A 27,505-nucleotide genomic window follows, 5' to 3' on the forward strand; every position below is an offset into this window, starting at 1 on the left:
GGCTTAACTTCTGTATGTACTCTAGCCCTTGGAGCTGCCTTTAAAAAAATGTTTTTTGAATTGATTAGCTCTTGGTAACTTTGAAATTGAGCTGCATTTATAAATTATATTGCACTGAGTGCTTGTGGAGTCCTGGTGTGACACTGTAGGACAAGAACTGGGTTGTTAACCACAAGATCGGCACTTCAAACCCACCAGCCGCTCCTCAGAAATTCTATACAGGGTTGCTATGAGTTGGTACTGGAGTCCTAGTGTGGTGCTATGGGATAATGCACTGCACTGCAAGGTTGGTTTAAACCACAAGGATGGCGGTTCAAATTCACTAGCCACTCCTTGGAAACGCTGTACACGGTTGCTATGAGTCAGAACCGACCTGATGACATCTAACAACACCAACAATGAGTCAGTACTAACTCGACAGCACTTAACAACAACAACATTTCTGTAGTTAACAGGGTTTGAAGCTGGCCTCCAGTTTGGATAATGGATACTATACCATGTATGGATTTGCTGGGTTATGTGTGCTCTTGGATTTGTGAACCCTGCAATCTGAGTGCCCAGTGGAACTCGTCCAAGATTTCTTTCCCACCCTAGCTAAGGAGAACTAGTGTCCTGCTGTCTGGAACAAGTACTTCATACATCTGTATCTTTGTACTTTGGAAGGGAGAGGAAGATACCACTCATGTTTTCTGACCTTACTAGAAAGGGTTTGCAAGGTGATGAGTCCTGGAGTTAAAGATTTCTGGGAGTGCTGTGGACCCTTATTTTATCACCAGCCACCTGGATTGCTTGACCACTCTGACCTTATGTGTTTGCACTTGGATCATAAGACCCTGCTAATCTCTAGGTAAACACTTATGTGCATTGGTGCCTTCCTGGCGGTCTTATATGGACCCTTGTTACTTCTGCTCTCTGGCAAGCTGGGGATGGGAGGGAACCACTCTTCTCTAAGTTTTACAAGTGGGTCCCTTTTGGAGTGCCTTGCTAGTTGTTGGTTAGACTCTGAAGATAGTCTGCCTTGTCTGGGTCTAAGATACCATCTGCAGTGACAGGGATCTCAGGTAAGGAAACAAGACAGAATGTGGCACCCTCTGGTTCCCTCCTTAGCCTGTAACTGTTTCTAGTATTCCAAAATTGACTACTGAGCCCCTACTGCCCTCCTCAGCTGACTGCTAGGATGTACAGAGGCTTAGTGTTTTTTCCTATGCAAGTGGCAGCTTGAGACCACCTGGGAATCTGTCCTATCACTATTTACCTCACCTCAGTGCTGTTTGGGACCGTCCCAGCCTAAGTCCCTTATTCCACCTGAACCCAATCCTGGGAGTCTCCACTTTGGCTGTGCTGTCCTCATGCCTCCAAGAACAATATCCCTTCTATTTGGAATTGACTTCATTGCCCTTTGCAGACCCACGTATGTAACTTGAACTCCTGTCCAGAGCTAGGAAGCGGTGGGGGTCACGAGGGACCTGCCATACAGGGGATGGTGTAGCACTGTGCTCTTCCCAGGGACAACCACGGTACTGCCCGGCCTAACACCCCCAATTTTTGCCTTGCTGGGATTGGTGGTCCAAGGACCCCTTGCATCTGATCTGTTTGCCCTGGGAGGAGGCAGCAGCACAAGAAACAGAGGCAGTGAAGGACCAGGCAGAGGCCCCATGGCGGCCCAGCTGTTCATGCTCACCAACTCTGGGCTGTACTGTGGCTGCTAGAACCCATGCAGCTCCCTGTCTCCTGCTGCCACCCCAGGGTAGGTCGCTGAGAACTGACCTTGTCGAGGACAATGCCCGGAAAGCAACGACCTCAGGTCTTTTCCTCGGGAAGCCTCTCCTAGCCCTTCTGACTGCGGCTCGAGATGGAGAGACTGCCAGTCAAGTGTGCTCAGGGTCTGGGGTAAGGGTAGAGGAAAGGGTCAAGGGTCAGGGTGGAGCTAGCCTCTCAGGCAGGAGGCCTGGACTGAATACTTGGAGAGCATGTTCTTGAACAGGGTAAGTTGAGTATGGCATATTAACAATCGGCTTTACACACTGGGGTGTTTTTATTGTCATCACTTTATAGATGAGGCTCAAAGTGGTCAAGGAGCCTTTCACATCACAGAAAATGGCTAAGCAGGGATTTAAGCCCAGTTTGGACTGGCTCTAAACCCCTAGCAGCCTTTTACTTAGAAACTTTTAGTGTAGACAAGTGAGGGAAGTTTTCTTCAAGTCTTGCAAGTGTGGCCTGGGAGTTCATAACAGGATGAGCTAATTTAGGGGTTAGCTAACCGGAATAGGAGTGGATCAGGGGTTCAAGGAGGAGAGATTCCTGGACATAGAATAGTGCCAGGGTGGAAATGTCCAGGAGAACAGTGGCAAGAAAGCAATGAGGGCTGCTGGCTTGAGGTCATTGGCATGGAAGTGACAAGTGAAGGGGAAAGTATAGAAGTCAAGAGTGTTGATGTTGAAGTGGGTGGTGAGCCATAGAAGGAGACCAGAGTACCAGTCCCAGCAGTAGGAAGAGGCGATGAAGGCTCTGAGCACTCTAGAGAGGAAAGACAGTTTAGGGGCTAAGGTTGTCCAGGGGAAACATGACTACCAAGATAACCTGAGGGCCTGCTTGAGTGCAATGTGCAATGGCAGGGAGGGTCCCAGGGGTGGCAATGGTGGTGGTTGGGGGATTGAGCCACTGAAATGCCCGGAGTTAAGACCAGAGGAAAGGAAAGGTGTTTGGGAATGGTGTGGGGAGCAGCAGCTGAGGGCAGCTGTGTGGGAAGACCTGCTACCTGGTGAGCTGTACTGGGCATTGCAGACCATCATACAATGGGGGCATGGAGTGGGTCCCTAGTTCAGGAGAACAACTAGCTCATCTGAGCATGACTGAGATGAATGCCAACCCTTCTGTTCGGCCTCTCTTCACTACTCCAGTGTCTGTGGCATGAGCAGAAGGCACAGTGCCAGGATGAGGCTGAACAGGCTGGCAGGGTGAGTGTCCAGAGCACAAGGTCCAGAGAGTGATTTAGACATAAGAACATGGCAAAAATTCAAGGAGTACAAGTAAGCATAATAAGGGGAACCAGGCTTCAGGAACATTCCATGCATGTATATCCATAAACCATTTAGATTACTTTTTATTATTATTATTAGATTGTTTTTTATGTGAACTACCAGTCCATGTCTTCATCCCAGTTTTCTGTTGAATTGACCTTATGGCATGTTTAAAGGCAACAAAGCCTTCTAGAGCAAAATATGCAGTTAGGATTTCAGAACAAGCTCTGCAATTTCAGAGTTTTCACATGGATTCTGAATATTTCTGATAGTGTAGTGGCATCATGTGTCCAAGATAGCTCATTAGTTTCCTAATGTTTTGTGAGATAGTCATAAGGCTGTTTTTACATGAGTTCCAGTTCACTGTGTGTAGCCAGGTGATCCCTACTTCTAACCTTGAACCAGCCTTGGACCTCAGCATCAAGAGTTGTATGGGACCTGATGCTAAAGGAGGGAAGGCATGCTCCTGGATGCCAGGAATATTAGTTGTTCTTGTGGCTGTCTCCCAACCTTAGAGGTGGGTGTTGTTGGCCCATTTTACAGATGAGGAAACTGCAGCTCAGAATTCTTTGTTCTGTCAGTGAGTATGAGAGCCAAGGTTGCAGTTTGGTTTGCCTGGCTGCAGAGCACATGCTGTTAAGACCTACTCCTACCAGGCTGACAAAACCTCAGTGCTTGACCCTCTCTGGCCAGCCCCTGCCTGTCCCTGGGTTTTCACAGCTGTTTTTCTGACTCCAGTGAGTGAAAGAGATAGGAAGGAGGATCGTCCTGGATTGTGAAGAAACCAAGAGTCTCAAATGACCTTGATTATGTGATGTCACTAGGAGCTGAGGGGACAGAAGAACATATGGTTCCACTCCTATGTGGCCCCCAGCAAGTCACTGAATCTTCTGCTCTTCAGTTTCTTCATTCAGGCACCCTTCACCCCACCCCAGAGCTAACACTGTTATAAATGTCAGGATGTCTTGCAGCAAGTTGGATTGTGTTGGTTGTCAGAATGAGAGCATTTTGGGGTATGGGGGAAGGGGTATATAATGGCATGTATGGCACTGTAGGCTAAACACTCGACCCCAAGGTTGGTTCAAACTTACCAGCTGCTCCTTGGAAACAGTATACAGGGTTGTTGTGAGTCGGAACTGACTTAACAACAACAATATAAGAAGTTCTGGGGGTTGGCTTCTGGGCAGGGGTTGTGCCCTTGGCAGTATGTGGTATGTTGTCCAGCTAGGGCAGGGGTGGTACTATCTCTTCAGGAATAACTGGGCAGACCTAGTGTTCCCCATTCTGGACTGGAATATGTGAGAGAAGACTTGGAATGACCATGTCTCTGGCTGTTTACACTTGCAGGGAGTGCAGGCAATCTTCAGACCTTCCTTTGAACAAGTTGTGCCGGAGGGACTCTGGAAAGCTCCCTGATTCAAACTTTCAGAGTTAAGTCCCAGAGTAAAGATGAGCAAAACCACTCCATTTATCCAATGCTTGCCCTGCTGGGGCCCTGTTCTGTGTGGTGTACATGCTTTATGTCATCCATATGTCACTTACTAGGGGTACACCGCTCTATAAGGGAGGAAATGACTCCAGACCCATGGGCAGTGGCTCTGGAGCTGCATTTATCTCTTCTACACTGCTGCCCCATCCTACCCCAGGGCACATTCTGGATGGTACGGTGGGCCAGTGCATTCAGACACCTGCCCATCCATTCCTCTGCCTCTTAGACCAGCAGATTGAAGTCGTTTCCTTATAATTCCTGTGAGTTTTCCTGGGCAGCCATGGAATCTTTGTGTTGGAAGAATGCTCCTTAGAAGTATTCATCTCACATATTATCAGGAGAGACCAGTCCGTGATCTGGTCTCCCTGATCTGGAGAAGTACATCATGCTTTGTCCTTACCCTTACCCTGCACCTCTGAATTCTCCTGATTGGCAGCCTCTCCATCATGGCCACAGTCAGAAGGACTAGGAGGGTCAGCGAAAAAGAGGAAGACACCCAAGGAAATGGATTCACACTGTGGCAGGAGCAATGAACTCAAATGTTACATTTATGAAGATGATGCATGACTGGGTGGTGTTTCATTCTATTGTGCATAGGATTGCTATGAATCAGAACAGACTTGATGACACCTAATAACATCATCAACAACAATAAGCACTTGGTCCAGGGGCAGTGGTCCGGGTTTAAGAAGCAGTCCAAGACTCTGGGTTCTTTGAGTAAGGAAGTCCAGACAAGAGTCTCAGGATTTCCTGTCAATTTCTGATTTCTTTAAGCACTAGCAAGGCATTCAAGGGTTTGTTCATGGCCAGATACTGGAATTTCCTCCCTGTCACTTGGGGCATATATTTCGGGAGAGAAAGGAATGTTGTCAGGAAAGAAAATGAGGCTTTACAAGTGTTGTCCAGCCCAGGCCCCTGTGGCAGCAGCCAGGAGAAGTCAGCTTCTGACCCTTGTGGGTCCCTGACCTGCTTCATGAGACCAGCTGGCCATTGAGGGCTGGGAAATTGTGTTGGGTGCTGAGTTTCCCTGCCATCTTGGCTCTCCCCAACTCCTGCTGCCACACTCCAGTCCCATTCTCAGCATGGATGGACAGGAGGTGGCTGGGGTCTCCAGAGCACACCTGAGACCAGTATGCCAAGTGCCAAGTGGTTCCTAAGCAGGGAAGAGACAAAATCCTGCCCAGGTGTGCCCTGCTCAGTTTCTGGTCTGTCTCTGTGGAACAGCAACCCCTTCTAAGACCTATGGACTACAGCCCACAGCTGGGCCCACACCTCTTTTTCCCTTCTACCAGGATTCATCCAGCTTAAGGAGCCCTTCTTCTGTGATGACATTCTCAAGCAAGACTTCCTTGCTCTCAAAGGGGAGGCTCTCCCCTGTACTGTACGCTTGACTTTCACCTGTACCTTGGTACTTTGACCTTTGGTAGACCACAGTCTTGCACTGTGTTCTCTGTACATGATAGCTGCAGGAGTATGTGGCAGCCATGCCAGTGACTCAAGCAGTATAATGAGCAAGTTCCCACAATGCCAAGGCCACCTTTGGGTAGCAAGAGTGACCTTCCCTATCCTGGGAAGCACTTTAGATTTTTACGAAGAGGAGAGCCTGACCAGATGCCCATCTACTAACCCCTCAACCCTAACCTAACCACTTCTCTACCACCCACTCCCTGCAGCAACATGTCCAATGCCTTGGCCAATGCCATGTGCCAGCGCTGCCAGGCCCACTTTGCCCCTGCTGAAAGGATCATCAACAGCAACGGGGAGCTGTACCATGAACACTGCTTCGTGTGCACCCAGTGCTTCCAGCAGTTTCCTGAGGGGCTCTTCTATGAGGTGAGGATATGTGGGACATTGTGGGTACTGGGGCCCTTTGATGGGTTGGCTTCTCAGACTCTGAGGCGCAGACCCAGCTGTCGAGCTTGCCACAGATTGCTCTGGACCACGCTATTTGGTGAGGCTTTGAGCCCAGTTTTGCCTCCTACCTGTGCAGAACCTGCTCCTCTGGTTGCCATGGTACAGAAGGAGAATTGTCTGTTCATACACCTTTCTCTGGGGGCTCTAGAGGTACAGTGGCCCTGCCCTTATGGCACCTCATCTTCATGGCAATCCAACAGTAAGTGTAAGTGTGTATCAGATGGTGCTGAGTACTCTTTCAGAAAGGAATCTCAGGTTCGGGAGGGTGGCTGGTGAGAGAAATACCAGCAGAAAAGATCTGCTTGAGCATTCTTGAAGGAGATGAGATCTGCAGGAAAAGCACTCAGCAGAGGACACAGCCAGTGCAAAAGTGCTGAGGTGGCAGTGGGTCTGGGGTGCTGGAGGAGCAGCAAGGAGGTAAGTGTGATTGAGGCAGAGAAAATGAAGGGAGGATGACAGGAGAGGCGGGTGGGGGCGGCAAGAGGAAGATCTCATGTGGCCCTGTGACTTGTGAATAGCTATAGACCTCACACTGGACTGACATTTGAAAAGGATCTCTTAGGTTGCTGTGTTGAGGTTAGAGTATAAGGGGACAGGGACAAAAGTGAGAGACCATGTGGGAGGTTATTGCAATAATCTAGATGATAATGGAAGGGCCTCTACTGGCCTGTACCAGCTCACAAGGGCAGATTGTTAAAATTCCAATATTCTTGCAAGCCAGTTAGTAAACACAGCCATCATTAAAAATCAAATTATTTGTAATAATTAAATTATATACTATGGATGCTAGATGAATTCCAGAAACTACTGTCCTGAGATAATCTTTCAACTTCAGACAAATAATATACCCTGAACTCTTCCTAAAGCCAAACTATAGTTTAGCTTACTTAGTACTGAATGTTTGCCATGAGCATTACATGCTGTTAAGCACTATCTGTATGGAATCTGGTTGGCTATGCTGTTGTTGTTGTTAAGTGCCATTGCATTGGTTCTGACCCATAGTGACCCTGTATAGGGTTTCCAAGGAGCAGCTGGTGAGCTTGAACCACTGACCTTGTGTTTCAAACTGACCTTGCGGTCTAGCTTATCCCACAGCACCACACCAGGACTTCAGATTGACAATTACAACTCAAAAGATTAGATACGAGTCCCTAGGGGCCTGTGAGTTAGTTTATGTTAATAGAGGAGAAACAACTCTGGAAAGGAGGCTGAGAATGTTTGCACAACTCAAAGAATGTAATCAATATCGTTGAATTATACAGTAGAAACTGTTGAATTAGTGTAGGCTTTGCTATGTATATTCTCAACAGCAACAACAAAGTATTTGGAAAAATGAAATTATATAAACTTAAAAGAAATTATATTGAAAACAAATTAGCCATTTGGGAGCTATAAATCAAAACTGCAATGAAATACCTCATCACACCCACTAGGATGGTTATTATTTAAAAAAAAAAAAAAGTAACTGTTGGTGAATATGTGGAGAAATTGGAGCCCTCATGCAATGTTGGAGTGAACGTAAATAGTGTAGCTACTGTAGAAAACAATTTAATGGTTCCTCAGAAAGTTAAGTAGGCAGATAAATGCATACTAGTATTCATTGTAATATTATTCACAATAGTTAGAAGGTGGAAACAACCCCAGTGCTCATCAACACATGAGTGGATAGACAAAATGTCATATATATGTATTTCTCAGGTATCTAGTGCTGCTGTAATAAATGTACCTCAAGTCAGTTCTTTTAAAGAACAGGAATTTATTCTCGCAGAGTTCAGGAGACAAATTCAAATTCAGGGCATACTTCTAGAGTGAAGTTCTTCTTTTCTGGTAGTCCCAGGAGTTCCTTTGACATTCCTTGGAATTTGTCTTCTCTCTGTCTGTGTCTTATGTCTTCTTCTCCTCTTTTTTGTCTTTATGTTTATTGTTTTTTTCAATTGTGAAGTGGTTGAAGATTAACAGAGCAAATCCTTAGAGTGATCACACCACTACACTGGCCTGACTTTATTAACATAACCAAAGAAACCTCTGATTTTCACACAGAGTCATATTTATAGGAATGTTGGTGGTGGTGGTAAGCACCATCAAGCTGGTTCCAACTCATAGGGGCCCTGTATTTGGTTTCTGAGGAGCACCTGGTGAGTTTGAACTGCAGACCTTGTGGTTCAAAGTCTAGTGCTGATCCTACAGTGCCACACCAGAAGTCCATTTATAGGTAGGTTAGGATTTCAGAACATACTTTTTGGGAACACAATTCAATCCATAACAACATACAATGGAATATTATTGAACCATAAAAAGAAATGAAGTATGGCTGAACCTTGAGAAACTGTTGAGTGAAATAAGCCAAACACAAAAGGAAAAATATTGTATGATTCCATTTATATGAAGCATCTATAAAAGTAAATCCATAGGGGCAAAAGAAGATTAGTGGTTACCAGGAACTTGAGAGAGAGGTGAATGGAGAGGTTAAAAAAAAAATTTAAGACGTACCCACAAAGGTAAGAAATACTCAGAACTTGCCTTTTCCTAATTATTTTATTTCATTTTTCTATTACTTATGCCTTTGATTTTTTTTGTCTATTGTACCTATGTCAAGGAAACATACTATATAGGGATTTGCTATAGCACATTTCTTTTCAAGCTCACATTCAGTGCCATTATATTGATAGCTTGAAATGGACCATGGTGGGATATTTACACCATAGAAATTGGCATATGCTACAAATCAGGACTTTTCCTCCCCAAAGAATTGGTTGTTAAGTATTATGGACATCACTGGTGGTTGTAGTGGAGGTGGTAGCAAGTGGCCAGATGCTGCATATGTTTAGAAGGAAAGTGATGGGAATGACCTGTGGATGCACATGGCTTGGCAGGGCAGAGCAGCTGTTCCCGAATGTCTTTCATAGGAAACACTAGCCAACTGTCAGGGCAGTGGAAGGGTAGGCACATGCCTAGAATAAGGAAATATTTGCTGCTGTATGATTTAAACTAACTGGAGCCTATCACAGCATTCTAGAAAACAAGGATAACCCAAATGTGGCCATGTTTGAGGTCCATGCAAGGACTCTCCCAGCCCAAGTGGAGACAGTGCTGCCTGGATGATTCCTACAGAGCTACTGCTGCCTAAAGAACACTGGTTTCTCTATTGAGTTCCCCTGCCCTTCCTGCATTCCTTTCCTTTAAGCTCTCCTTTCTGTGTTCTTCAGGGGTCTCTGTGAGAGTGGGGCTTCCCAGAGAAGGCACAACAACACAAAGAATACAAAGGTGACCTCACTGTTCCCTAGCTGAATACTCCTCCCCAGCCTGTGCACAGGATCAAAATGGCCAATATCTTTAGCAAACAACAGTGACCTCTGAGACCTGGCCTTATGGGTCCTATAGAAAACTCCTACAGAGTCTCTACCTCTGCTCTCCTGTCAATCCACTGAGCCAGTTCCTTGCCTCTAGGCCTTGGATCTGTTGCTGCCTCAGTCTGGCATGTCCTCCTTTCCTTTCCTCAGCCCTTACTGCCTTTCCACTCATTGTTATCCTCTCCTGAAGGCCCTCTTAACCTTGTTTCCTGTAGTGGCTAAAATTGTCTGAGGGGGATGCTTGTCTAGCCCTCCTGAGGGCCGGTCCTGACCAACAAAAGATCTGACAGTATAGCTCCTGGGAATAATGGGTGGTTTGATGTCTGTGTTTTTTGGCTTCATTTGCAGTTTGAAGGTCAGAAGTATTGTGAACATGATTTCCAAATGCTGTTTGCTCCGTGCTGTGGATGCTGTGGTAAGGATTTCCAGGGGAGTCATAGGGGTAGAGGAGCGGTGCTGGCAGTGGGAGGTGGGGCTTGGGGAGTGGGTGGTGGAAGAGTTGGGGAGCTTGTTGCATGGTGGGCAGACCCCTTCCTGCATTTCTCTGAACTTCAGTCCTAGGGTCTTTTCAAGCCCATGGGCAATACTCTCAATGCTCTGGGAGGGGAGTCCATGGACACCCCAAAAGCCAGGCTGAAAGCTGGTGTGGATGGGTAACAAGGGGCCACTCCTTCCCCAGGTGAGTTCATCATTGGCCGTGTTATCAAGGCCATGAACAACAACTGGCACCCTGGGTGCTTCTGCTGTGAGCTGTGTGACATGGAGCTGGCAGACCTGGGCTTTGTGAAGAACGCGGGCAGGTGAGGCAGAGCATGCAGCTCTGGGCAAGGCAGCGGTGGTGGCGGCTACCACATCTCTGCAGAGGAATATTATAGTACCCACCTCTAGTATGGCCTAAGGCAGGGAAGACTGGGGGCCAAGAGTCAGGATCTCCCAGGGTCATGGTTATTCTTGGGCAGCAGGCTGACAGCTGATACAAGGAGGAAAGTGGCTGGAACAGGAGCTGGTTAGAGGCAGTGTATGGGATAAAGGACTTGGAGTTGCATCAATCCCTGACTGCCCCTTCCTCTGCTAGTCCCACTGTCTGCCTTCCTTCCCCTGCACCCACATGACTGAGCATTGCTGGAGAGAAATCCCCCAAAAAAGCTACCAAAATTTACTCTAAACTTAGGACTGTGCGCTCCATTGTAGTACTTAATTTCCTTCCAAACCTAAAACTGAAACCCATTGCCACTGAGTTGATTTTGAGTCCAAGTGACCCTGTAGGACAGAGTGGAACTGCCCGATAGGGTTTCTAAGGTTGTAAATGTTCATGGAAATCAACTGCTACATCTCTCTCCAATGGAGTGGCTGGTGGGTTTGAACCACTGACCTTTTGGTTAGCACCTGAATGTTTAACCGATGTGCCACCAAGACTCCATTAGGTCTCCTTTGCTGCTGTTGTTAAGTGTCATAGAGTTGGTTCTGATTCATAATGACCCTGTACAGGGTTTCCAATGAGTGGCTGGTGAGTTTGAACTGCTGACCTTGTGGTTCAAACCAACCATGCAGTCCAGTGCTTTATCCCACGGCTCCACACCAAGATTCCTTGGCAGGGTTCATTTCTCTCCTTCCAAGAAGAGCCTCCCTCTCACCCCACTGCAGTGGATGGCCTCCTCTCCTACATCCTTGAGGCAAAGGGATGCTTCTATTTCCCTGCACCACCCGTCCCTCTACTATGCCTCTTAAAGCCCAGTTCACGCCTCATGCCTCCAAGAGCCTCTGTTCTGACTTTTCTCTCCTCCCTTCCTAGAGGAGCAGGCCTGAGGAGTTACATGATTTAAGCTCCTGAACCTGCCACCCTATGAACCACGCTGGCTTCTTGCAGCCCACACAGCACACTCGTTGTCTCCTCCCCTGTGCCCTCCATCCTTGTCTGTGGCAGTGACTACCTCATTGCCAGTCACTGACTTGCTAAGTTTTGCCACAGCTCACCTCTACTCTGTAAATGCCTCTTGTGGTTTCAGGTTGCTCCTGCTCAGTTATCTTGGCCTTCACCCATCTCTAAGTCTTGGGGTTATTTAGGGCTTTGGCCTCATCTCTGCCCTCAAGGACATGAGTCTTACATGTCTGGGAAAACTTGGAATTTGCACCTCTATCTCTGACCTCTCCTTTGGTGAGACTACTTCAATGCAGAATCCATGAGTGTCCTGTGTAGCAGGTCTCACGTGGAGCAGCTCACCCCATGCACTACCAGTCTGGTTTGCTTCTTCAGCATTCTTCACAGGAGTGGAAGAGCTCACTAAACACCCAGTGTGCTCCATTAGCTATCTCTTCTCCTTGGCCTCTTTTGCTGTTACTGTCCTCTATTGCACTCCTTCTTTATTCTTCTCTGATGCTACCTGCAATGGTCTTGTCAGCTGAGAGATGTACTGCTGGACTGGCATATCCCAGTATCTCCGGTGTCAGCTGTCTAAGTGAGAAGCTGGGGTCAAACTCTGGAAGTTCAGCTTCATGAGTTATCTAAATTGGTATATGGACCAGGGTGAGCCCTGTCCTCTTATGATCCATGGTACACACAATACCACCCTCCCCATCAGTCTGTGGGCAGGGACCTGGAGAGACTGCAATCCTTGGGAAGTAAGATGTGATATTGCTGTAAGGGTAAGGGGGGAGGTGCCAGCTGGAGTGTGTGATTAACAAGAGTAATTTGACCAGTTGTTGCCTCCAACCCCATTGCAGTTCTAGGTTGGCACTTCCAACCCCATTGTGCAGACATGGTACGTGGTGCTGTGGGCTATCAAGAAGTAAAAGAGAGAGATCAAGAGTATGTGTGGTCCATCCCTCACTCCCACTTCAGCTGAATTTGTCACCACTTTGCCATTCCTGTGTTGAAGGGGAAAACATTCTGGGAAGGATATTATGTTAACCATACACTGTGCATCTTTATAGTCTTACAGCTACAGCTGTATTGCATTTATGATCTTGTAACATGTACCAAAAAGGTCCCACTGAGAAGATGGCCCACCAAGTCTGAGAGAGACCTCTCAGGAGTGGGCAGTGTTAAGCATACCCCTGATTGTCTGGGTTAATGGGAGACAGATCCCCACCACTTCCAGCTCTGTCCTGGGCTTCTTCAGGCAGTGACAGAGCTCACTCTTGGAACTGTCTACTGACTCATCTGCTTGACCAGGACTGGGGAGGGACTGGCACCTACTAAGAATGTCAGACCACATGCAAAGCCTCTTCAGACCTGCTTGAGGGCTTCAAGAAGGTGACATCATGATTCCTATAATGAGCTGATGACCTGGTAACCAGTGTTGGGTTGTATAGTCCATGCCTCTAAACTAACTCAGGGGTTACCTAGCCAGTGTACCACAAAGGGCACTCAAAACCACCTTGCACTTCAAAGGAAATATTTAGACACTTCTCTCCACCCTTCCACCTCTCAAAAGTTGTTCTCTGGCTTCCTTCTGGGATTCTTTTACAGAGCTTTGCTGAGGGGTGTTTCTGTCATGAGAAGGAGGCTGGGAGCCAGGAAGGCAATTTGGGGAAGGAAAAATGGTGCTCAGTAACTGGTCCTCTGACCTCCTTAACCATGATCAGGGGGCAAAGCTGACGTGTCTCCTTGGAGAGGAAATGGCTGGCTGATGTGGCAATTCTTTTATTGTAGGGATTCAGGCACTAGTTGAAGCCTGCATTCTGCTCTGGTGGTGACTGAGCTCACACCTTGGAGTGAGGGAGCTGCCTGTTGAGATGCCAAGTTTGTTTCTGCAGGAGGCCTGGGAGAAGTATTTCTTTTCAAGTCTGAGTGGCACCCCTATGGGGGTGTTGTCCCTCTGGGGTGACTTTGCTGGCTTAGAGGGAACTTCCAGAGGGGTAACCTTCACAGCTCTGACTTGGCACTCAGTGAGCTATCATTGGTTTTCCCCTCAAAGCTGGGGGGTGGCTCTAAGAGCCTTTTGCTGCAGAGCAAGTTGCACAGGGTGTTTCGAAACTTCTCAGCCACAAAGAAGTACATGACAGGGTCCAGGGCACCATTGAGGCTGGTGAGACAAGAGGTGATTCGGTTGCCTAGGGCCAGGATGCGCTGAGCAGTACAGGAGGGCCTTTGACTGTGCAGGTGTAGCACGTAGATGGAGCGGTGGACATGGTAGGGCACGAAGCAGATCAGAAAGATTGCCAGGACCATGGCAATCGTGCGAATGGCCTTGCTCTTGAGCCGCTGCTCTACCCGGGGGCCTTGCCGCAGACTGCGGATGATCAGCAGGTAGCAGGTGACTGTGGTGACAAATGGGAAAGTGAAGGCCACTGCCAGGGACACAAGAGCATGGTGAGAGGCCTTCTCCCGATAGAGCTGTAGACAGATAACTGTGTGATTGGTTTGCACAGTCTGTGGGCTCACCAGCAGTGGGATCATGGCTGTGGCCACCACTATCCAGAGGAAGGCACAGGCCAGGTGGGCATAGAAGGGCCTGCGCAACTTGAGGGACCAGACGGGGTGCACGATGGCCAGGAAGCGGTCAGCGCTGATGCAGGTGAGAAAGTAGATGCTGGCATACATGTTGAGATAGAAGAAGAAGCCAGTAAGGCGACATGGGATCTCCCCAAACGGCCAGTGGCTCCCGGAGAAGTGGTAGACAAGGCGGGTGGGCAGGACCAGCACGCAGGACAAGTCGGCCACAGCTAGGTGCATCAGGAACACATTGGCAGGGGTGCCTGACTTATGGTCCTGAACAAAGAGCCACAAGGCAAGAGCATTGCCAACAAAAGCCAGGATGAAATCAAGCAGGTAGAAGGAGGCAAAGAGGGCATTTTCCAGTGGTGTCTCCTGACCACATTGCTCCACAGTAGTCAGGGAGGAGTTTGCAGTCAGACTCGGCGTGGCCACCTGGAGGCCATTCATACTTTGGCTGGAAGCAGAGCTACAGCACAAGCCTGGAGGGAACAAGGACGAAGATGTGGGTCAGATTACCGGGGGCCTGAAAACTCCACAGAACTCCTGCTCTAGTCCTGACTCAGGGGATGGACCTCTTGAGAATCCAGCACTACTGGTGTGACTAGTGAGGGTGTGTCCCGTGTCTATTGGTAGGGGATACTCTGGACTTTGGCAAAGCCATATCTTGTCCTGGAGTGTTGCCTGGGGGCTGAGTGGGGTGTAGGCTGGGTCATCTCTGGCAACCTAACTACTACACTACATCAAGAGCCATACCTGAGGGATGGCAGGTGAGGCCAACACTACATGGGAGAGCCCAGGAATGGGGTGCAGAGGGTGGTGGGAAGGTCTATCATCTGCTCTTCCTCAGGTGTGCTAACAGGACAGCAGTCAGGGTGGTACACATGGTCTTCAAATCCCACACCTGAGGATGGATAGATGGGTCTACATCTTCCAGGGAGCCCACCAAGTTCCCCTACAGTCACTGTCTTGCCCTAGGAATCCCAACCTCCTGCCCTACATCACTCCTAGAGCCTGGAGGGCCTTCTTGCACTTACATAATCTCTCCTCCCTGTGCCCTTGACAGTGCAGGCTGTATATGGCTTCCACATCTGACACACAGGAGGGCAGTACCAACTCCCTCCATCCCCCAGACTCCCGGTCTCTCAACTCACCAGCTCCATGAGGGGCATCCCAGTGGGCTGAGACTTGCATTTTGGGAAACCCTGTTCTTGGACCTCTGGCCAGTGAGGAGATAGCACATTCCAGAGAAGTGCTTTTCTATCAGGGGGAGAGCAGGCCGACCCAGAAGTAAAGAAGAAACAAAGATTTTCCACCCAAGGATCTGAAACTTCAGAGAGGTCCGAGTCCTAGGGTGCCTGCTGCTGCCGGCCTCATTTACCCTGTTTGCCCGCTTCTGTAGGGCCAGTTTTACCAGCCTTGCCAAAAAGCCTCTTACTCCCCCTGAACCCCGGTTCTAGATAGAGTGTTCCCTGCTCCCTCCATGGCGTAATCAACTCCTGTTTTGATCTTAGTTCAATGAAGAGATGCAAGAAGGAGAACAAGAATCCCAAACAACCTGGGTATAACTGGTTGTGGGGAGGAGAGGACCTAAACTCAGCCCCTGCTTTTTATGCCCTACTGGATGCTGACTGCCTTCAGCTGGGCTAGGCTCTCAGCCACAGTGCCTCTGTACTCTGACAGCATCCATGTTTCCCTGCCCTGTGAGGCTGGGCTGAAGATGGGGCTGGGAAAAGTTTATAAGCAAGAAGTGCCACATTTCAATCTTTCTCCACCTTTTGTACTCTCCCACACGTACACTGTGGGATGCACTCAGTGAATTAGTGATGGATTTGCTTTCAGGGTTCCATTCATACACACATGGCTGCCTGGTGAGTGACATTTTTGGTTCCATCCATCTTTCAACCTTGTTATTATCTGATAACTTTCCTAGGACTGCTAGAGTCAGTGCACTGATGAAGCAGAGATTTGTGGATAAGGAATACCAGGCACAGGATTATCTGAGAGCTTAGCCAGATGCCAGAGGAGACAGACTTGCATAGAACACAGTGAGGGGCCCAGAAAGAGGACCTCCATAAGGGTTGTGACATGGAGGAGAAGACAGCACACAGCCAGAGACAGGGCGCCTGAGCTGTGGCTATGTGCTGGGGTCAAGGATAGGCTGCAAGCAGGAGAGAGATGAGGTCTTCAAGGTCAGAGTGGAGAAGGGAGGAGAGGGACAGTCTGTTCAGTGTTGGATTACTCAATAAGCAAGGTAAGTTTACTTATTAATCTGTAGTGAACAATTTCATATTTTCAACCATATCAAAGAGTCTGCTTCTAGGTCTGGCTGGTATCTGTCTCTCTCCCAACCCCACAGCACCTTCCACAGAATCAAAGTCTTTTTCAAATTTAGACTCCCTGTCAGGGATGGAATATCCAGTAAGCAAGGTAAGCATGGACTCATATATTGCTTACTATTTCACATATCCATGTCCTGGGAGGCAGATGGTGATACATTGTACAGACTCCAAGGATGCACTAACTTGCCCTTGGTTGTTTAGGCCAGGCCTTGGCTCTGGGATGAGAGTCTGATCAAGGGACCCAAGCACCTATGAGCTGGCACCCTTAGCAGAGTGTGGCTTATCCTACCCTGGAGCAGTCCCCAGGCACAGTGCCAGTCAGATAACTTTTTATCCCGGCTTTGAATGCAGGGCCCGTGTTTGAAAAGTAAGCCTTTCAAAATAACAACAGCAAAGGATTGAACCAAACATGGACCTTCTTCACAGGGCACCCTGTGTGACTGCTGAAGTCTCTCCATAAGACAATGGTCTTACCGTTCCCATCCTTTCCACAAGCCTAAAACTGTGGCTAGTAGGTGGGTGGGCAGGCTGAAACTACTTTCTGGCTCCTGCTTGGGTGGAGACTGTCAGTGCCCCTGACTTCCCAAACCATTATGATGATGGCAACAAACTCCCTGACACCCTAACTCTTGCTGTTGAGTTTGTTTCTGGTGTTCTGAGATTCTTTCAATCCATCTGTTTTTCCATCTCTTCCCCATTTCATGAGTGTTGATACTGACTTTTAAAAATTGGGTCATGCACTACTTCCACTTAAAATTTATAGGCCTCAATCTGAAGTCCCTTTGTTCTCTCAATGGTGAGGGACAGAGTTTAACAGTAGCATTGAACAGAAGGCCTGAGCAATGTTGGGTTGCATAGATGGGGGTCAGAGCAGCAGGCAAGTGGCCTCCCTCTCTGGAGGAACAGGTGGTCAGACTGGTTGCAGTGCTGTGTTTGACCACCGACAGTTGACACATAGGAGAAGTGTCCCTCGCTGGCCTGACCACTTCTCCCCATAGATTCTTTCATCTGGCAAGTCCTTGTGGCAAAATAGCCAAGTGGTCAAGAACATGCTGCACAACCCTCTGTGGAGCTGAGTTCCTGCTATGGTGAGCCTCTGATAAGAAGTCATACTGTGATCACAGAGAAGATGACCCTCCCACCTCAGGTAGAGCCTCTGTGCTTGGCTCTCCTTGGCCACTGAACTCCCTGCCTTCACCCTCCCCTTACCTCACTCAGTTGGTTCAGGCCAGAGAGGCAGGAGGGCAGGGAGGCAAGTGCTGAGGAGGGCAGATGAACTGGAGCTGGTGGTGGTGTATCGGTGGGTCCTTATGGTGAGGCTGAGGCAGAAGACTGGGTATTTAAGGAGAGGAGAGGAGGCTGTAGCTCTCCAGCCTCCCACTGAAATGAAATGAAAGATCATCTCTTTCCTAAGGAATCCGTTGTGTGGTGTGGGGCCACTTCAAGCTTGCGTCTTCTGCCATGGCCCATGAATATCTCAGTGTGTCTCAGTGTTCCCAGCCCCCTAGCACACTTCACAGAGGCTGAGTCTGTAACTGTCCTCAGGCTGGGGAGTGGACACGCTGGGGCGGGAGGTGGTGGGGGGAAACTCAGTGGCATTGACACACACAAGAGAACATTTCAGAACAGGGCAATTTCCTGCGAATGGGGGTGGGCTGCTGTACCAATGGACTGGTGCTCCCAGGTCGGCCCTGGGTGCAGCAGAAGGGTCTTATGAATGGGTAGTGGGAGCTGAAAAGTCTTGTTTGGCTAAATGAGAGGGAACTCTTTCAGGACACTTGCTATAGGGCCCTTGTGTCCTGTTCTGTATAATTAGCTCCCATTTGGGTGTGAGGAATAAATCATGGCCTTTATCTCTAGTGGGGCACAGCTGCAGGCTGCCTCATAATGAGGTGCTGTCTGTGCCTATGGAATGGGCTCAGCCTCCAGGCTGGCCCTTGGCTATCCCTATCTTAGCTCCTCCCCTGACTCACTGGGCCCTCTGACCACTGGTCCCCAAGACTCAGCCTGTGGTGACTCATGACTAGGCTCTGCTTGGGTGTTAGTAGTGGCAAATTCCAAGATTATGAGCAAAGTTTCTTCCTCCCTATTGTTCCAAAATTAATTTATCCAGCTTTGTTACTGGTTTTTGTTAACCAGTTGCCATCAGTTCCAATTCATGGGTATCCCATGTGTGTCACAGTAGAACTGTGCTCCACAGTTTTCAATGGCTGATTTTTTGAAAGCTGATTGCCAGGTCTTTCTTCCAAGGTGCCTCTGAGTGGATTTGAACTACTAGCCTTTCAGTTTGTAGCTGAATACTTAACCATTTGTGTCACCCAGGAATAACAGGGAGTCAAAATAATATTTCTAGTTTTAAGACTTCTTGGGGAGGCTAGATAGGAGTAAGGACTTAGGGTTTAGGACTATGGCTAGATCTAGGTAAGGCTTAAACCCTGGTGTGGCATTGTAGGATAAGTACTTGACTGTTTAAAACCCATCAGCCCCTCTTGGAAACCCTATACAGGGTTGCTGTGAGTTGGAACTGACTGGTTGGTATACAACAACAGCATGGCAAAATGTAGGACTTCACTTAGTGTTAGGGCTGTGGTTAGGACTAGGATTAATTTTAGGGGTCGGGTTGGGCTAGGAGTAAGGCTTGGTCTAGTTTTAGGGTTCCAGTTAGGTTTATTTATTAATTTTTTTTCTTGAAATCTATTTGATTACAAGGAGTTCTGGTAGCATAGTGGATTATGCATTGAGCTGAAAGGCAGCAGTTTGAATTTACCAACCACTTTCAGGAGAAAGATGAGGCTTTTTGCTAAAAATCTTTAGCCTTAGAAACCCTACACAGGTTTCTGTAAGTCAGAGATGGATTGGCACAGTGGCGGAAGCAATGGACTCAGGCATAACAATGATTGTGAGGTTGGCCCAGGACCAAGCAGTGTTTCGTTCTATTGTGCATAGGGTCGCTATGAGTTAGAACTAACTTGATGGCACCTAACAACAACAACATGAGTCAGAACTGACTCCACAGCACATAATTGCCACTACCACCATATCTGGGTTGAGTTCTGGGTGATATCATCATGTATGTTAGTCTCAGGTTGTTGTCAGCTGTTGTTGGTTCTCTGTACAAAGAACTCCCTTTAGTATTTTTTATAAGGTTGGTCTTTAAAAAAAAATATTTTAATTTCTGTTTATCTAACATTGTTCTAATTTTGTTGGACAATTTTACTGGGTATATGATTCTTTGTTGGCAGTTTTTTTTTTTTTTTTTTAAATTCCAGAGCTTTATATATGTTATCCATCATCTTGCCTGCATGGTTTCTGTTGAGAAATCACAGCTTAGTCTTATGAATTCTGCTTTGTAGCTAATTTCGTTTTTCATGAGCTGCTCAGGATTTTTTTCCTTGTCTTTGGTTTTGAAAAGCTGGATTATAAAATGTCTGGGTGATTTTCTTTTGAAGTCTGTCCTGTTTGTTCATTTAACTTGTCAAGTAGTTCTGATACCATTTCTTGTATTCTATTTTCTGACTCTCTTGCTTGGTGTAAGCTGAAATTGCTTTCTCAAAGACATTGTGGTGTCACTGTATTTATATTTAGTTGATGGTTGTATGTTGGTATATTCTCAGACACTCACCACCTGATTCCTGGTGGATGTGATGGAGACTGGAAGTCTAAACACAATTCTGTGTTTGCTGTTTGTGTGGCATTGTTCAGGGCAGGTTCACATGTCTCCAGAAGAAGGGATGGTATGTCACATGCTGGACCCCAGGCAGAGGCTGAGCAGGAGGGTGGTATGCCTGGTACCTGACCTCAGCAAAGGATGCATAGGAAGGGGTGCACTGGCTACTACATTGGTTATGGCAGAACTGGCCACACTCTCAGTGACCTGCAGGACAAGGGAACAAGGGAGAACTGCATACACCTTTGCTTGTCTCCTACATGTGGCTGAGTCTGTGCCTGCAGTTCTAATGGTATTTGCTTGCAAAAGCTCAAGAGGAGGTGCTGCTTCATGCCAGCTGACATCCATCTATTTTTTTTTCTCTCTCCACTGCTCCTGTTCAGTTTCCTCTTCCAGTCAGCAGTCAATTCACTTCTCTGTCCCTGGATGACCACCTGTATCTATTTCACATGTTTGCCCATGTCTTTGTTGCAGAGAATCTGATCAGTGTATCTGCCTACTTCACCATCTTGCCCAGGATCCCCTAGTTTTAGGACTTTTAAGTATACTTTTTTTTTATTAAAACATTTTAAATACATTTGCTACCTTTTGGAGCATACCTGCAAGATGTGCTCTCTTTCTTTTTACTTTCATGACAACCCTGTGTATTTGGGACTTTTGTCTTACTTTAGTGATAAGAAAAGCTAGACTCTGAGGGATTATGGAACCTGCACAATAACAAGCATCTAGGAAGTGGCAGAGCCAACATTTGAATCTGAGTGTGTCACTTTAAAACTTACAATTTTAGCTGTTGTATTGTTTCTCCCTGGAAAAGAGATTTGGAAGTTGGCTTTTGATCTAATGATGGGGTCAGGTCTGTTGAGAAAACTTTTCCCATCTGGAGTTCCTTCAAGTGTGATAGACCTTTTCATTATGCTTCCTGGGAGCTGGTAAAGTGCAGGTGCCATGGCATGGGTGTACCTGAGAATTGGCTCACATCGCCTGTACTGAGCAGGGTATTTCTGGACATACTGACCAATCATGGATAGTAGCGTCTAGGGCACAGATCATTGCAATGAAGTTTTGAGAAGTGGTTAATCTTTATAGCTCTGAAACAACAATTACTTCATGCGTGTTGAATGCTAAGAGTTATGGTTGTGAGAAATGAATTTGTCTGTGACAGGGATACAGCAGGGATCTAGTGATAGAAGGTGGCTAGGTGGGGAACAGGGTCCAGGGGCTCAGGGCACCTGGGCAGTGTGGGCAGCTAGAGGGGAAGAAAGGAAAGGGCAAAGGCTCTGTCATCATGGTCATGAAGACATGAAATCATGTTGTCCTGAGCCAGGCCCTATTGTCTCAGAGGGGATGACATTCATTTGTGAGTAAACGATCCTGTACTGTTTTCTTTGGAGGCTGGGACAGATGCAATTGTAAGCCAATCAGAAGCTTAGTGAGTACATATGGTGTATCTTGCTGCTGGCCTTTAACCTATTAATGTGCAGACTAGTTGGGAAGATATCCACAAGGCAAATGGAGAGCTATGGTATACAGGATGGAGTCCAGACCTCAGATAGATGGAGCAGGTGTTGTGATTAATAAGAACATAGATGCTGAGCTGGCTGCCCTGGATCTAGGATCTGCCTCATTATAACCTGGTTGGGAATCTTAAGCCAGGATAGATCTCTGACACAGATTCTCTAACCTGCCTGCCAAGGGCTAGCACTAGTGCCATGGAGCACAGTGAGGAGTTGGGGGCTCTCCTGTGGATTGGGGGCCTGGGAGGGGGGAATTTGGAGCATGTTAAAAGTTGAGTTGCAGGTGGGTAACAGGGAGCAAGGGGTGCTAGAATTGGAGTCTCTGTATAGCTGAATCTAAATTCCCACCATCTTTGAGACCTGAGAAAAGAGGAAATATGTTGAATTCTTTTATTTGAGTTCACAGCTGTTACCCAATGCAAGGAGGAGCATCAGAAATGACTTTGAGGTCTTCACAAAAAAGTCTCTGTAGTGACAGTTCCTGAGTTTGGGGCTTTGGTCAGACACAGCTATGCTTGTCTTTGGAGACAGAAATAGTCTGGATTCTCAAGCCCCTGTGGTCTGTCAGAGCCCCAGAAAGTGGGTGAGCAGCTGCCTGACTGGCACCCACTGGCAGTGAGATTTAGGTTGATGTGTTTGTTAAAAGACATTTGAAAAATAAAATTAATTTTCAACTAATGCCAATTAAAATTCTATTCTATTTTACACAAACATGGAAAGAAAAATAGTAACACTGTTGTCTACCAGTCAAAGACAGCAACCATGAACATATTGGTGTATTTCCTTTTAGCTTTTTTTTTCTGGACTGGGCTGCACTGTATGCCCATTGCCTTACTCATCACCTGATTGGGTTTCACTGGGTGAGTCTCTCAGAAGCACTCAGGCAGTGTGTAAAGCTGCTGGTATGGGCTTAGAGATATCTCTTCTCCTGTGAGGTGGCCTGACTGGTCTGAGAGGAAGAGTGGGCAGTCTACCCCCAATACCCACTCCTCTTTGTCCACCGTTTCCTGTAGACACCTCTGCCGGCCTTGCCACAACCAGGAGAAGGCCAAGGACCTGGGCAAGTACATCTGTCAACGGTGCCACCTGGTCATTGATGAGCAGCCTCTCATGTTCCGGAATGATGCCTACCACCCAGACCACTTCAATTGTACCCACTGTGGGTACGTGCACAGCTCAGTCCTTACAACCAAGGAGAGCTAGGGTCATCCAGCTGCAAAGGTGGAAGGACCCCCATCCAAGCAGAGATGAGTCGGATGGGCAGTGGAGAGGCCCCTACAGAGTGGAGGTGGAAAGGCCCAGGAAGTATCTTTCCAGGGCTCTGTTATAGGGGACATGCACCCAGCCTGGCTTAAAATCCAGGGGCAAAGGACTGGGCCCCTTAACTGCTGAGGACTGATGGCTGAGAAGCAGCAGAGAGGGAAGTCAGGGTCAAGTAACGCGGGGTATTGAAGCAAGCAGGAGAAGAAAGGGAAGTCACAGAGAAACCCTGAAGGTCTCTCCGCCTGCCCCAGACACCCTGTCTGAGTAAAGGAGGAGGGGAGCCAGAGAACAGACTTGCTTCTCAGCAGGCTGATGAGGCAGAACACAGGTCACCCTTCTATGAGGGCTTCAAGGGAATTTTGTGCCCCCAGGCCTGTCTGGGGATCAGGAAGTCCCAAAAAGAGATCAGAGATCACAGCAAGCCTCTGGGCTGGTCAGACCAGGACCTCTCAGTAGGCTGCACCCCTGAACTGGAGGGGCTAGTATGATCCCTGCCAGACCTGGGCCCTGTGGAACAAGCAGGGCCATCACTGGGCTCCACATTGTCTTCCAGTAAGGAGCTGACAGTGGAGGCCCGTGAGCTGAAGGGAGAGCTCTTCTGCCTGCCGTGCCATGACAAGATGGGTGTGCCCATCTGTGGGGCTTGCCGCCGGCCCATTGAAGGCCGTGTGGTCAACGCGCTGGGCAAGCAGTGGCATGTGGAGGTGAGTGAGGCTGGCCTTGCATGGCATTTGGCCAGGGTCCAGAATGGGAAAGATATGGTCATGGTCAGATTCTAGCCTAGCAACACCTCCACACTCTCAACCCCAGTACCTTCATAGGTGCTATTTCTCCCTGCTCTGGACTCGAGATCCCAGGCTGAGCCTCCAGACCCTCCATGGGAGCAGGAAACCTGAGTGCACAGACCAGGGTCTGGCAGCCACACCAATCTTCCTTCCTCCACTTGGCATTTAAGGGGATTCCAAAGTCATGAGAAAATCATGGACTTCTCTGCCCAGTGCCACCCTGTGGGGTTGTAATTAATGGAGAGCCAGCTGTTTGCACAGTCCTATTAGATAGGAATTTGGCACCCCTGATGGTGAGCTCCTCAAGTGTGCTCAACTGGGTCACTTGAAGCATTCATGCTGTGGACCCTGGTCTTCTTATGGATGCACTTGGTCAGCTACTCCCAGAAACAAGCTTTTGGTGGCCTGTTTGAGGAACTCCAACTGGAGGCTGTAGAGTGTGTGATTTTGATGTGCTGATGCAGGCCTCGACACCCAGTCTGCCTGAGGGAGGCACAGTTGCATGGTCAAATCCTCCCTGCACAGGATGGCGCTGCTCAATAATTTGGGCTTGTAGGAGACGTCCATAGGGGCAGATACCTGCATGCTTTCCCAAAAGGTGTCTCATGTTTAATAGGGCAGCTGTCTGTGGTTCAAGTCTGCCAGTTGCTCCATGGGAGAACTACTCCCTCGAAGATTTAAAGCCTTGGAAATTCTATTCATGGTTGCTATGAGTCAGAACCAACTCCACAGTACTTCATAACAACCTGAGGGCCTACCCACTCCAGGCACCATGCTAACATCTAACTCATTAAGCTGAGGTTGCTGAGGGGGGCAGTACAAGTCTGGAGAGTCACAGTGGGTTGTAGAAGTACAAGTCTTGCTGACCCCAGAGGCCATGATTGGACTTCCTTTCTATTGGACAGTCAAGAGGTGGCAGCTCACTGCCCAGCTGTGTGGGCACAGATGGGCACTTAGCAACTTGGACCCCTGGGGTCCCCATGTTATCCCACCTTGTTATTCCCCATGTCCATTGTCCTCTCCAGCACTTTGTCTGTGCCAAATGTGAGAAGCCATTCCTTGGGCACCGGCACTATGAGAAGAAGGGCCTGGCCTACTGTGAGACCCACTACAATCAGGTATGGGCTGGGCATGGTGCACTGGGAGCTGCAAGAGTGCTTGCCCTTTGTCTGGCCTTCAAGGACTCAGGGAGCCTCAGGGAAGTGGGCTGGGGGAAACTGGACCTGCTTTGGGAACAGCAGGGAGTCTGTGCACTGGAACCACCCTGGGGTCCTGTTGTGACTTCGAGATTGGACCTAGGCACTCAGATCCTGGCTACCAGTTTCTGTATCTCAAGAATGGGTCTCTCAGTTTCCTTGTTGGCCTGTAGTGAAGACATATTACCACCCTCCTACCTTTTTCCCACATCCAGCAAAGCTGTCTGGCTGCTCTTGTGCAGGCTGATGGGGTGGGAGATTACTGTCCTGGCCTGAGCCCTCATGTAGGTATCAGCAGGAGCAAAGGGACATTTTTGGAAATAGTGTCCCAGGCCCATTCATTGTCCATGCAAGGGGTGATTCTAATGGGCTAGAGTGCCTTTACCTCAGACTTGAGGCTGTAGCCTAGTTAAAAAGTGCCCAAGAGACCCAGGTGGATCTCTGAAAGTGTCTGTCCTGGGCTGGGGTGGGGGTCGAGGGGATGAGGTGGTTGGAATTGTGGTGGTGGCTGCTTCCCACACTGATGCCCTACTCGATTCACAGCTTTTTGGGGATGTCTGCCACAACTGCAGCCATGTGATCGAGGGTGATGGTAAGGCTCCCTCTGTCTTTCAGCTTCTCCTTCCTCCTCCCCTTCTCCGTCCTCCCTCTGGGTTGTGGGTCCTGCAGCTGCAGACCCAGCTGGCCCTCACTGTGCACAGCTGGGCCTGTGGCTAGACTAAGAGGAGCCTGCTAACACTTATCCCTCACCTCCCACAGTGGTGTCAGCCCTCAACAAGGCCTGGTGTGTGAACTGCTTCTACTGCTCCGCCTGCAACAGCAAGCTCACCCTGAAGTAAGTGGGATTGCCCAACTTCTTCCTCCCCTCCTTGCCGAGTGTATTAAGGGGATTCAGAGTTGAATGGGCTTTTTGTGGGCCCTCCCTTCCATCAGATTCACCCTGAGCCCCTTTTTGTGGCCTGGCCATAGATACCCAGTGGGAGCAGAGAACAGACTTGCCACCCTTCCAATCCTGGGACGTGGAATATGAGCATTTGAAATGGACCCTGTAGAATAGCCCTTTGATGTAAGGGGTGGAGATGGGGGGTAGGGAATGAGTGACCACTTGAACTGGTTTCATAAAGGCTTTAAACATACAGGCTAAGACATTGGCCTTGCAGAGGGAAGGGAATTTCAACAGAGGGAGCGGCATATGCAAGGTAGAGAAGTTAGACCACTACCATCTAGGAAGCTGACAAAAGTGCTGGGTGGTTGCAGCTGTGAGCAGTGAGGAGGAGCCCAGAGTGCCAGGCTTACACTCAATTGGTGTGGGAAGCCGTGCCATGGAAAAGAAATATCTTAGAGGGAAGGGAGGATCAGAGACCTCTTGCCCCATCCATTGTGACCTCTGGCTAAAAATAAGCTCACCCTGGGCTTGTCCTGCTGGCATGGGAGGGTTTGGGGTAGGGAGGCTGGGGGTTGGGGGAAGCCATTCCTCTGTCTGAATTAATCTGTCTGGGGTCAGAAAAGACCTTGGGCTAGAGTCAGGAGGTGTGGGTCTCTCCCGGAGACACTCTGATTGCTGACTTTCCAGGAACAAGTTTGTGGAGTTCGACATGAAGCCTGTGTGTCGGAAGTGCTATGAGAAGTTCCCGCTAGAGCTGAAGAAGAGGCTGAAGAAGCTGTCAGAGCTGACTTCCCGCAAGGTCCATCCCAAGGCCATGGACCTCAACTGTGCCTGAGACCTTCCTATGCCCTCCTCCTTTCTCATCCCTTCCTGCTGCCTCCCCTTCCCAGGTTGCCTCCCACCTCTACTTTTGTCCTTTCTTTTTATGTCCCCCTCCAACCCCCTGTGATTTGGTGAAAGCTTACATAGCAAATCAATTTTCTATTCAACATTTCATACACATTTTGCTTTATGCCATTGATTGTAATCCCCGCAATGTAACATCATTCATTCCACTTCCTTCCTGTTTCCTGTTTCCATTTATTCTTCTTTCTTATGTCTTCCTGCTGTCCTCCAATGGTTGATTGTTCTAATTAGCACATACTTTTCTCATGTTATTGTTCACCTTATGGACCTGTCTGTTGTGTGACTGAAGTTGAGTCATAGGGGTGAATTTACTTCCAGGCTTACAAGGTAAATAAGGGATTCTACCAGTCTCTGTCCAACCAGTGAAACTGGTCTTTTTTATGATTTTAAGTTTTGTTCCATATTTTCCTCACATTCACATCAAAAACTTCCATTGTGATCCCTTTCAGAGTGGTTGGTTGTGGTAGCTGGGCACCATCTAATTCTTCTGGTCTCAGGGTCATGGAGGCTAAAGTTTGAGTGGTCTGCTTCTTTTGCTTTCTGCTCCAACTCATTTCCTCTCTTTCATCTCTCCCCTTCCTTTCCTCAGCTTATTTCCTCCTCCTTACTGCCCCTTTCCTCTGTTCACCATTGCCTCCTTTCCCCTCACTTCCCATTTTCTCGCCTCTCTTGCTATTGCTCCTCTCTCTCCTTCTATTCTACATGGAACCGAGGCAGGGGGACCCAGAGGTGGCGAAC

At 48.3% G+C, this 27,505-nt stretch overlaps 2 protein-coding genes across 2 annotated transcripts; one reads left to right on the forward strand and one right to left on the reverse strand.

Annotated features, from left to right (window-relative positions):
* The first annotated feature begins 229 nt into the window (after nt 1–229).
* On the forward strand, nt 230–26,696 carry LIMS2 (LIM and senescent cell antigen-like domains 2). The gene is made up of 10 exons (XM_006876206.1): nt 230–237; nt 6,183–6,342; nt 10,122–10,188; nt 10,453–10,573; nt 22,745–22,894; nt 23,548–23,698; nt 24,805–24,897; nt 25,519–25,567; nt 25,735–25,810; nt 26,549–26,696. The coding sequence occupies exons 1-10, from the start codon at nt 230–232 to the stop codon at nt 26,694–26,696; spliced, it is 1,023 nt and encodes a 340-aa protein (XP_006876268.1).
* On the reverse strand, nt 13,639–14,670 carry GPR17 (G protein-coupled receptor 17). The gene has a single exon (XM_006876203.1). The coding sequence runs from the start codon at nt 14,656–14,658 to the stop codon at nt 13,639–13,641; it is 1,020 nt and encodes a 339-aa protein (XP_006876265.1). The 5' UTR covers nt 14,659–14,670.
* Nucleotides 26,697–27,505: the final 809 nt, after the last annotated feature.

This window comes from Chrysochloris asiatica, unplaced genomic scaffold, assembly GCF_000296735.1.
Source record: "Chrysochloris asiatica unplaced genomic scaffold, ChrAsi1.0 scaffold00363, whole genome shotgun sequence".
Classification (NCBI taxonomy): Eukaryota; Metazoa; Chordata; class Mammalia; order Afrosoricida; family Chrysochloridae; genus Chrysochloris; species Chrysochloris asiatica.

Bases quoted from the DNA above. Each gene is read 5' to 3' on its own strand.
- LIMS2 (XM_006876206.1), top strand. The intron at 6,343-10,121 runs GTGAGGATATGT...CTTCATTTGCAG, and splicing joins CTGAGGGGCTCTTCTATGAG to TTTGAAGGTCAGAAGTATTG. The intron at 10,189-10,452 runs GTAAGGATTTCC...CTCCTTCCCCAG, and splicing joins TCCGTGCTGTGGATGCTGTG to GTGAGTTCATCATTGGCCGT.
- GPR17 (XM_006876203.1), bottom strand. From the start codon at position 14,658: ATGAATGGCCTCCAGGTGGCCACGCCGAGTCTGACTGCAAACTCCTCC.